Source organism: Sylvia atricapilla, chromosome 1, assembly GCF_009819655.1.
Source record: "Sylvia atricapilla isolate bSylAtr1 chromosome 1, bSylAtr1.pri, whole genome shotgun sequence".
NCBI classification, from domain to species: domain Eukaryota; kingdom Metazoa; phylum Chordata; class Aves; order Passeriformes; family Sylviidae; genus Sylvia; species Sylvia atricapilla.
Window position 1 is genome coordinate 16,500,634 of NC_089140.1, and position 11,643 is coordinate 16,512,276.

Below are 11,643 nucleotides of genomic sequence, written 5' to 3' on the forward strand. Positions count from 1 at the left end.
CCAGTTTTTGCATTTAAGAATTGTGTTAAGTCATGCAACTATAATATGTGAGATTCATTAGTTTCCAAGGTGTGATTTTCTGTCTGTGAGAGGTTAATCTGAAAGAGAATTTAAACTGTTTTGTTAACCTTGAAGTTTGTGCAGCAAGTAGGTGGAAGGTAAATATGGGTGTTTATCACAAAGAAAGAATGACATCTTTGTCAGCTGGCATTGGTGATTCTGATTTGTTAGTACAAATTCCATCAATATAAAAGCACAACCAGCAAATATGATTGATTAAATATGCCAGGTGTCTGAAGCTCATGACATTTGTTTCACTATTTTTTTAGTGTTGTTTTATATTAGATTGGAGGCATGTTCATTTTTGCAATGGAATGCTCTTTGTTTAGAGCAGAATGTGGATTTTTTTTTCCTGTGTGCTTTTGAATAAAGGGTATTATTGCATGTAGTATAACTGAGATACACTTAAGAGTTGGAAGAGTTGGATTCAATTTTCCAGTCCAATCCAGTCTCTCAAAGTACTCTCAGCATTTCTCAATGCCCTTTATATGAGTTGGATTATGTTCTGTGTGTTTTTTCTCATTATTGATTGTAATGGGAATGTTTGTTTTTCTGGTAATCGCCTGTTACTGACCTTAAATTATTGGAGAACTGTAATCGAGTATTTTCCACATTCTGGACTCTTTCTGTTTTCTGCATTCTATCCCAAGTAATGCTCTGCTTAAGTCTTCTCCTTGGTTCCTCTGGCTAATGCTTTTCAGCTGCTCCTGGTTCAGCTCCTGGTTCCCAGTATGGCACAATGACCAGGCAAATCTCGCGACACAACTCTACCACTTCTTCAGCATCTTCTGGTGGATACAGACGGAATCCTTCTGTGACTGCCCCATTTTCTGCTCAACCTCATGTTAATGGCGGGCCTCTTTATTCTCAAAATTCAAGTAAGCTGCTGAGCTCTGAAATCACAAACTGTTTTGAGCAAAATGATTGTAAAAGCATGCATGGCATTTTAATTTATTTATGAAAAGCATCAATGAGATTATGGCTTTCTTTCCTGAAATAGAAGGAAAAACAAACAAGAAAAACCATACTGAAATTGTACAGTGATTGCACTCTGTGCAATTATACTGTTTTCCCCCCTGACTTGTTTGCTGTTACTCATGACAAGAAATCATTAGGATTGCCTGTATAATTATAGGCACGTTAAACTTGGCATTTCAGGTGTGCTTGAAGAACATAAACTAAACCCAGGTTTTTTTGCGGGAGAACTAATGTGATTGTAGTGCAGCCCCTCACTATTTCGATGGTGGCAAAAGAACACTATCTGAGCACAATTCTCGTGTTCCTGTCACTGTTCCTCTCTGTCTCTTTCTTAAATCCTTTCTTGAATCCAGGTTTCTCCTTTGTTCTTAGCTTTAAGCTTGACTGTTAAACAGCTCTGTCTCTCTCTTTTAGCACACAGCTTCTCTGTGCTTTCACACTAGTAGGAGTACAGAAAGAGATGAATGAGGGAAGGGATGGATGTCATGGACAAGTGAGCAGGTTTTGGTCAGCAGCCTCCTGCCTGCCCACCCCCAAAGGCAAACAAGGTTCACTGCAGAAAGATCTGCAAAATAAGGATCTTGGCTGCTGGTAGGAAGCTCTATCAGGAAACGTCTTCCTTGCCGTTTCCATAAATTTTGATCAAATACACATTGAGGAGGGGTAGCTGTATAATTTTTTTCTTGGTAGTGTTCAGAATGCCAGCTCTTTAAACTTCAGAGGAATCTTTCTTTTGAAAAGAAATGTTGATGTTTGGGTTCAAGATCTCTTTAGACCAGTGTTTGCTGTTGTGTACTTACTCTTAAGAAAAGAATGCTTTTAAAATACTTGAGACACTGAAGTGAAGAGTTTTCTCAGTAGTTTAGAAGTATTACATTTGTCAGAAAGCATTTTTATATGCACAGACAGTATCTGTCTTATTTTCCAAACCTGATTTTCCTCCTACTCTTGCTCACCCATGCTAGTATTTCATTTTCCTCCACATTCTTATTCCTCCAAATTAATTCACCATAACAACAGAAACTCCCTCCTGCTTGAACAGTTGAGTTCCATTAAATAAACAGGATTTTACTTCTGGGAATAGTTCAGTTGTCTTAAATGCTGTGCACACCACTGTTTCTGAATGTTTACATTTGTCCAAAGCAATTTTTTGCTCAAATGCAGGTGCTGTTTCTTAATCTAGCCTCTCTGGTGTTTTCAAAATACTGATGGTCAGCATTTTTAAACAGTATTTTGATGGGAGTGTTTTGCTACTTGAACTTGAAACTGTTTTCCTCTGTTTCTGTAACTGGTGATTTTTTTTTTTTTTTTTTTTTTTTTTTTTTTTTTTTTTTTTTTTTAGTGCTACTGTCTTGACATTAAACCCAGGTCCCATGTTTTCTTAAGGTTTTACTTTTCATGCTAACAAGTGCTCTGGTTTTTCTTAGATGTTTACTTCAATTTTGTGAGATACTGTTTGTTCTCCTGCTTTTATTGATCATTTATCCCATACAGTTTATTTGATTATTGGTTTTGTAATGAACTAAATGCTTTGTTTTAATTCATCAAACATTAATCTTAGTTACAGCTTTATTTAAAACTGTTGCTTACTTGGAAGAACAGAACCTCTTTCAAATTTGGTTCCAACTGGATTATTACCCTGCTGAATTCCCACCTTCACAGGAATTTCTCTGCTCCAGTGCAAGAGAAATTCCACTGAGAAGGGACATGGTATAAACAAATGAGTTGATGTTTTGTTGAGTTTCTGGGTGAGGTTTTGTTTTATGCTTTTCATCTCCTGCACTTGAGGGACAGATGTCCTGCCAGAGCTGATAGTTTGAGTGGGTTGCCCTACTGCTCCCATTCCTCTTCCTTACCTGTGCAGGGAAGAGTTGAACATCTGAGCTGTCAGCCCAGTGTCTCTGAGCACGGGTGTGGTCACATGTCTCATTACTCATTAGGTAGGCACATACTTCAGAGAAGATGAGCTGGCAAGGGCTTCCTGGGGAGCTCTGCATGCTCCTGTAGCCACTCCAAGCTGTTGAAGCCTTTGCCAGCCTTTTAGGTTGCTGAGTGCCCTCTCACCACAGAAGGCATAGTAAAGCTCCACTCTCCTCTAGACCCATCTATTTTTTTCTACCACCAAGCAGCTGGATCCCTTTTTTTTTGAGAAAAACTAAAATGCAGTAGGCTAGCTGACTGCCCCTGTCCTAGCAGAGCACAGTGATGGGAGGTGGTGCTCTCTGTATGAATGTTAAGTATTGATGCTGGAACATTGTGCCCCTTGCAAAAGTTGTCTTTGCTCTGTGTCAGTGCTGCTTTGCTGCATTTTGATTTTAGAGAAGTCCAGAATCTTGCAAAACATCACCTCTACTTCTAGTAGCTCTCTTTGAAATGGTAACTGCTAAATTAAGTAATCCTTATTTAGCAGCAAGACAAAAGCTCAATTTTATGTGCTCCCCAGGTGAAGCACACAAAATGTGTGACAGAGCAAGAACCTTCACACACACCCTGTGAGCTTCCAGACACGCAGCCTGCGCTCGGCTGTTACCTGGCTGAACACGGGCATGCTTTGCTTTTGATCCTCCATTGGCTAACCACGAATTCAGCCTTGTTGGAAACACAAGCTTGAAGAAGGTTCTTGTGTGTGTGTGTTCTTGTTGTTCTTTACATACTTTGTTTTGTGGTCCTCGTTACTGACGGCTGCTTTTGTTTGTTCCCCCTTTTTTTTTTCCTTTGTCCATTTGACTTTCCTGATATGGTGTGTGTGTTGCTACCAGTTTCTATTGCTCCACCCCCTCCCCCTATGCCTCAGTTGACTCCACAGATACCTCTCACAGGCTTCGTGGCCAGGGTGCAGGAAAACAGTAAGTTTGGACAAGCTGAGCTGTTAAAGGGTAGAGCCTACTCTCTTCTAGCATGCATGGCTGGCAAGTCAGACTCTATTTTGTTTCCTTTTCCAGAAGCTAATACCATCTTGCATTCTAGTGTCAATATGCTATTGGAGCTGAAGGGCACACTCTTCAATATTTTATAACACGTGCATGATTATTTCTGACTCATTTAAGTTCTAAACTGCAAATTGATTACAGAAGTACAGTGTGAAATATGGCATATGTTTGGTGCGAATATAAAATTGTATTTTAATTGAAAATACTAATTTCATGTTGAATCACCCTGCCTTTTTCACTAGGGATAATTGATTATTTTTTATTAGAAAGGCTTATGTAGACTGTCAGAACGTGTAATATGTAACCATTGATTCCAATACTGTAGCATTTTTCAGGAAGCTGTACAGTCAATTGAAAACGTGCAGATCTAATGCATTCCAAAGGAGCTTGTAAGGCATCACTCCCTTCAGCGGCCTTTCATTCTCCATTTCTTGTGTTCTCCTATTTCCCTGCTGAGCTTCTTGCAGCATAGCTCTGCTTGTTAGGTTTGTGAGAGGTGCTCTCTAGCTGTGCTGTGTTTATACCGGTAACTCTGCTTTTACCATTACTGCTTGATTCCCTTCAGGTGAATGTTACTGTCTTAAGTGCTAGTGCAGATGTAAAATCATGTTCCTGATCTGGAGATATCCTTTTGTGTAGGAGTTGTTGCAATTTTGTAAACAACAGTTTAAATGTGATATAGATAGACCATGAACTAAATAAAAAATGTTTTTAAAGTGTTTAGGAACCATTTTGAAATTTGCTAGGATCTCAGGGGCTACTACTACACAGTTGGCTATATAGCTGCAGCATCCATTTAGGGACCCCAAGTCTGCGTAGTGCTGCTGTTCTGCTTCCCGTTAGAGCTTTTAAGTGGTCCTGTTCTGAGTATTCCCCATGAGATTGAAGACTTCTCTCTGGTTCTCTTTCAAAAATAAGATATTTTGGTGCTGTGCCAGGTAAACAGTAAGAATCACATTGATGTAGAATAGTGTCCCACAAAATTGTGTTGGAAGCCTTTCCAAAATATTAAGTGTAGAGGGAAACCTGTTGAAGATGAAGGTTACAGAATGTCTTCACTTTGATAAACTTGAGAAAATTGACACCTGCTTCTGAATTGTTCAAAGTATTGTCCTCCTGGAGGTAACACAGCCCTTGGGAGAGCAGAGGTGAAAGAGACAGACTGACTTGTGTATGCAACAGCAAAATGCAAGCTGACTTGTGAATGAGATTGCAATGAAACAGCTGAAGCTTGAAGTCTGGTCATAGGAATTGTTCTTTATTTTCTTTATTTTAATAGAAAAGTCCCTTGGGTTGGAAAGTTATATAATGAGTATGGCTTGGAGCTGCTGCTGCCTCATTCCTGAGGCAGGTGGGTGTGTGGCAGCCTGTGCGTTCGCTCAGCAGAACTGGCTGTAGAGGCTGTTGTTGGGTTTTGGCATTGTGTGCTAGACGATTTCATCGGCCTCGTTTTTTGCAAGAAGTCTTGGGTGTTAGGGAAATATGTGGGGAGACTTGTCTTTTCCTTATCATAGAGATCTCTGGGTCTGGAAAGCAACATCCTCTGCTTGTAGACTTCTGTCAGAGGACAAGGACAGAGGGGGCTTAGAAACTATGCAATGCCTTTTCTTTTTCTCCTGTGTCCAGACCATGGGCATCTCCTCCAGAGAGGTTTTCCAGTGTGTCTGGTGCTCAGGGACAGCTGATTTAAGTTGCTGTACTCTCACACCCAGTCCTTCCAAAAGGAGTCTGCTGGTCGCCATTTAAAGAACAAGGATGGGAATACGTACCAAAGAAGATCTCAGTTTGGAGCTCTATAAATACTCGTCCCTTTACCCTTTCTCATTTAGAGTGGCTTTTTGCATGCTTTTTTTCCTCACCTAGGAGAAGTGTTGCTGTCCTAGAGTCTGGCTAAGTTTAGAACCAGGAAAAGTCTAGGTTAAAGGCCAAGAGGCGAGGGGATGCTTCAGTGGAGTGGCACATGTCTCATTTTCTGTTCCATTCCCTCCCTTTGTTTAAATGTGCAGTTGAATTGTTTTAAATGTGTCCCATAAAGCTTGCAGTTCCTGCACTGCATCTCAGTTAGAGTATATCTTGGTGCTTTCACACTTGCATTTCCTGCTCTCTTTTCTTCTTTTTAAATATGCAGCTTCAATGTTGAATAAATACAATTTTTTTTTGCATTTTCAATTTTTTTTAAAAAATTTCCTGTGGTAAAGATTTCTCAAGATCTCAAATGATTGTTGTTTCAACTCTGTTTCTTTTTCCTGGCTGCAGACAGAAGTTAAGGGGAGAAATACGTTTGTGGAAGATGTGCTGAACTGCAGCACAAAACCAGTCCATTCATGAACGGTGTTGTCATGTGTCTGGGGTGGATTAATGAAGCCTGTCTGTGAGTGCTGTTCAGCAACGGGCAGGACGTAGCATTCACTCCGCCAAAGACTTTGTTAGTCTGTCTCCAAGTGACATAAATGGGCTTCTGTATGGGAGAGGAATCACTAATACAGTGGCAGCCAGTCTTGATGATGGAGAGAGCTGTGAGGTGTTCAGCTTAGCTGGTCAAGTTGAAGAGGAGCTGGGCTTGCAGGTAAAGAATTGGCTCTTTAAGGGAAGGGAGTGGGCTGGATGCCTGGGGCTGAGGCAGCCCCTGCCCCAGCAGCTCCTGCCCCCTTTTGCCCCTGGCAGCAGGTGCCAGACCTATCCCAGTGCAGCCAGCCTGACCCACACAGGACATGGGAGCTGTGCCCAAGTCCGTTGTCAGGGGCATGGGACTAAAGAGCAAAGGTTAAGTCACCACTAGAGCAGTGACCAGCCAACAATAAAAAGAGTTCAAGACAACAAAACCCCTATTTCTAATCTCCAGTGCCATTGTAACTAATCAGTAGTTAAAGCTTCATTCAGTGCAGTGTTGTTCTTTCTCTGTTGCTTGGCTTTCTTTTCGAAGTTTGTGTGCCGGAGCTGCACATTCTGGGGCTGATGCCTCATTCCATCAAACTCTGCCTAGAGCAGTGGTTTTCAGCCTGTGTTTTCAGTGTGCAGAATCTCAGATCTCTTGAAAATGAGTCTGTGTTGCTATGTAACCAAGTTGATGTTAGGAACAGTAGCTGCCTTTCAGTAACTCATGGCTTCATAGTGCTTACACCAGGTCCATGTGTAGTGGACGACATCTCCCTAGGAACAGCATAAAGTGACTTGATATCCTGCATCTGAGTATGCCACCTCTCTGTTTCATTGCCAGCTGCTGTCAATGGTACTGGAAACTAATTTAAGGAACTGATTTGAAGTGTTTTGTGCCATAATGCCTTTCTCTTTTTCCCTTTCCCAAAGCAACTTATAATTGTGCTGATTGGAGAATCTCAGGGCAGGGATTTGACATTTTGGATTATACATTTAATTCCTTGAGCACTTTTTCTCTAAGAGCAGCAGCTGCCTGTCGTAGTTTTCCATTTGTTAATTGACTCCTGAACGTGTGCACACACACAAGTCTGCAAGATAAGGAGATCTGTACAAAGCTTTTCTCCTGCAGAAGGATTACTTGGCTTCCTCTTACCTGGTTAAATCTTAAAAAAGGGAAGAGAGTAGTATTTATGATCCACACCAGATCTTTTTGTTCCCTAATGCTAGCTCTGAGAGAGAAGGAATCCAAGGAAGCAGTGTTCAGAAGTAAATTGAAGTGCCTGTTACAGAGGATTTGTTACAAATCAACCAAGCTGCTGCTGGCCCAGTCCCAGGCCTGTTGCTGCCTGGCTCAGAGGGTGCCACTCGGAGTCCTCCATAGCTAACGCTGCAGCGCATGGACATTGGAGCAGGAAGCTTTTCCTCTCTGCTGATGTTCAGCTTATGCCCCGCAGCATGTGCTTTGACTCTAGTAGCATTTACACATAGATATGACCACTAATAACAAATATAGTTGTGTGTTGTAGTTGTTAATACAAAGCCTCTGTTTCTAATCAGTGCATGGTATTATAGTGCATGCTGTGTGTGTTGTTCCCCCAGCCCTTTTATTCACAGTGTACAGCCTCAGGTTTGTTTGCATCTCCACACTGTCTTGATTTAAGAAGAAACAATAATCTCCAAATGTTTCTAGTTGCTGATAGCCCGACTCCTCCCCCACCGCCGCCTCCCGATGAGATGCCGATGTTTGATGACTCTCCTCCTCCTCCACCCCCACCCCCTGTGGATTATGAGGATGAGGAGGCTGCTGTTGTGCAGTACAGCGATCCCTATGCAGATGGAGATCCTGCTTGGGCACCTAAAAACTACATAGAGAAAGGTAAGAGAAGTGTTGGCAGCTGTGTTAGTGCAGTATCAGAGGATTAATGGATCTGAAGGGAATGAAGGACTTAGCGTGGATCTGATGAGAACAGTCATTGTCCCTCCTAAGTCAGAACTCAAATCATGCTTTCCTTAGTTTGTGTCTACAGCTAATGTGGTAAGACATAATCCTTCTCTGGACAAATTTTAAAATACCTTCAGGCATTCTAGAATGGATGAAAAAGAAAGCTGCTTCACGAGAAGCAGATGTAAATTGGATGGCTTTCATCTTTGATGAACTGGACTGTCTGTACCTACCTCAGGATTGCTGAGCAGTCATCTACAAACTGCTGCAAAAAAGACAGAAATTCCAAGCTGTGTATATATCACATCCAACTAGATTACTAGAGTAGATTATTAGACTTTGAACTATAGAATGTGTTGAGGCCTCCTTGGAGATTTATCAGTGACTCCAGATCAGCAGACTGTGACCTGTGCTTAGGTATGAAGTCACATAGTAAACACCTCTTCCCATAAAAAATGGACAAGCAGATTACCCACCTGTGGAGTTGTCTTGTAGCACTGACCATTTTGTCAGCAGCACAGCTGCGGTTTCCTCATGAGCTGGCTGGTGCTGCAGTGAGTACAAAATGGGGCCAAGTACCTGTGGTATTTGTGGCAGAGCTCCTGTGTTCCATCTTCACTTGAGCTGGACTGTGTGCAGAACATAGCCACGGAATGAAGATTACTGATGCAGCGCATCATTGCTAGGCATTGAGACATCAGATATCTCAGAATATATGTAGGTGTGAAATCGTGGATTCTGGGAATTCATAAAGCTGATCAATTGCATAAATCCATATTAACTTTGGAAGGGTAAGGCTGTGATGTCTGAAGTCAGTATATTCACAGTGGTAGTTTTTAACTCCAGTATTGGTGGTGGTAACATTCTTTCCTTGGGGAAATCTCTGCTTTTTTAATGGCACGCAGCAAGTTGGAGGTTGGTAAGAGTAAGGTGTTCACCAAGCAGGTGAAAATAGCTGATACCGCTTCTACATTTTTCTTCAGCAACTTTCCTACTTGCACTCAGTGCAGCTCCTTGAAAAATAATGCCAAAACTCCTTATGACATGAAAGCTGTGTAGAAAAGACCATTCAATTGTGTGCAACGGCTTTAGCAGCAATGTGTGTGCAAGGGCACTGAGGTGCCAACACGGGCCTCAGTGGAATGATTTTTGTAAAGTTTTTTTTAGCTGTGTTCTAATCAAGATATTCATATAAAGGGATCCACATGCTTTTGAGGTAATCTGATCAGAAATGGGTACCACACAAGTCAGGTATTCCCTGACTCAGCTTTTAAGTGTCCATAAGCTCCACTTTTCTGTGTCACAGTCAGATGTACTTCTCTCTCAGCAGCTTAAATGAGTGTTCAGTGTAGTCGCCACCCTCTTTTTAGTGCTAGCTAATGTTGCAAGGAAAGTGAAATTCCATTTTATGGGCTTAATGTTCAACAGGAAAGGCATGTGAATTCATTATTGAAAATCCCACAATAGCAAACTTTTAAAATTTTTGAAGTACAGTTATTTTTTAATACTGTTGCTATTAATAAAATGCTGACTGTGTCCCTGTTTATTCCACAGTCGTTGCTATATATGACTATACAAAGGACAAAGACGATGAGCTGTCGTTTATGGAGGGTGCAATCATTTATGTGATCAAGAAGAATGATGACGGCTGGTATGAAGGAGTTTGCAATCGAGTAACTGGCTTGTTTCCTGGGAATTACGTTGAATCAATCATGCACTATGCCGATTAAAATCCTTTGCTTTTCAAAGTTTGGTCTTGTATTCAAGTCATACCATGATTATTTACAAGGGGTAACTAAAAGCTAACAGAATTGTCTTAATATACTTTCAAAAAATTGTGCCCATTTCTTCAGGCCATACTGTTTTAATGGTATGATTGAATGTCCATCTCTGAGTCTCTGGGGACAGTATGTCTTACCTGATGGCAATTTGTAAAACAAGCAACTGTCTATAACTGGTTATACTTATTTACTTATGCATTGTTAATTTTATGACCAGCCTAAATATTATGGGGAAGTAGGGTATAATATTTAATGAACCATGATCAGATTGTGCCATTACATTTTTTCAGTACAGCATGGTAACTAACACTACGTTAGACTAACATATTAAAACCTGGATGAGAAGTTTAATGTTAGTGCTGGTCATATTACTTTTTGTTTAGACTCTTTGCTCATTCTTGAACTATATTTGTTTAAAGCATGCATACAAACTTATGTATTGAAATATACTTTTTTAAAAATCCAAGATGCTTCCAATTGTTGTAATCTTTACCTGGAGTATTCTCACTAAAGTCTATTACAATGAGTTGTTTGGGTCTAAGGTGTCCATGTGATTCAAAAATTGGGTGGTCTTATGTATGTGTAATTTGTACCCAAGTTTTTTTAATGAGTAAATTTACATTATGACTTTTTCCATTCATAAATATATAAGTGAACCAAAGGTCTTGTCCCTTACTTTGTTGGTTGGCTTGGCAAAGAAGTTTGGAATGCTAACGTAGCAAAATCATGGCTGTGGTATCCCAGGCAATGTACTAAAAGGCAAATGTTTGTAACATGACTTTATCACTGACAGAGGGCAAATAAATTAGATCTGAAACCTGAATTACACACTTATACATACTCTTAGAAGTTTTTTTCTGCCAACACTTAATTTTAGTGAGGGTTCTTGATTGAATCTAGTTACCTGGAGCTGACAGTTCTGTGTGGGAACTCTGTGTGGCTCGGGGACAATCCCCATGGAGCAGAGGAAGCAGGAGCAGGCTGTCCTCCAGATAGCACCCAGGGGAACACAGTGACAGGAACTTGGCCATTGTTAAGAGATCACAGGCCCAGAGCCAGAGAGGGTGTGCTTCCCTGCTCTAGAGATCCTGTGGCTGAAATAACCTGACAAGGAATGTGGTAGTACTGGGTAATTACTGTGAGAGGAATGCACAAATGTGGGACTTCAAAGGCGGCTTTTAGGATGCTGCAGAATATATTCTATAAATGAGTGATGGAAAGTGATGGAGTTGCAGGTTTGGCTGGCTGGTAAATAATTTTCTTAGTGTGAGTTAGAAATAGCGAGCCTTTCGTTTTCTGAACAACAGCATTCATTTGGTAGCAGTATCAAATTCTGCATCATGTTAACTGCTAGCAGGTAGCCAGCAGTAGCATGAACTGGAACTCACTGATGTATATAACCAATTAAAATCCACATGTAGTCTTTTAGAGTAAACCAGTATCTCCATATACAATTCCAGGTGCCTCTGTTAAACAGCCAGAGAAGCATTCAAACCATCCTTCTTCCCAGGAGTTTACCAGCTCCCATACATGCATGCTCTGTTTATTACTGTAAACAAATGAAATTTGGAACAGC

At 40.9% G+C, this 11,643-nt stretch overlaps 1 protein-coding gene across 12 annotated transcripts in view; it reads left to right on the plus strand.

Moving 5' to 3' along the window:
- Positions 1 to 10,728, plus strand: part of ABI1 (abl interactor 1) — a 78,595-nt gene extending 67,867 nt beyond the window's left edge. For 4 of the 12 annotated variants that reach the window (XM_066315906.1, XM_066315915.1, XM_066315825.1 and 1 more), the window contains 4 exons: positions 762 to 938; positions 3,798 to 3,884; positions 8,035 to 8,220; positions 9,841 to 10,728. In XM_066315906.1, coding sequence (XP_066172003.1) covers positions 762 to 938; positions 3,798 to 3,884; positions 8,035 to 8,220; positions 9,841 to 10,016 — 626 coding nt within the window. In that variant the 3' untranslated portion in view covers positions 10,017 to 10,728. The remainder of the gene's footprint in view (positions 1 to 761; positions 939 to 3,797; positions 3,885 to 8,034; positions 8,221 to 9,840) is intronic. The other 8 variants (XM_066315834.1, XM_066315842.1, XM_066315852.1 and 5 more) reach the window with 3 other exon arrangements.
- The last annotated feature ends 915 nt before the right edge of the window (positions 10,729 to 11,643 follow it).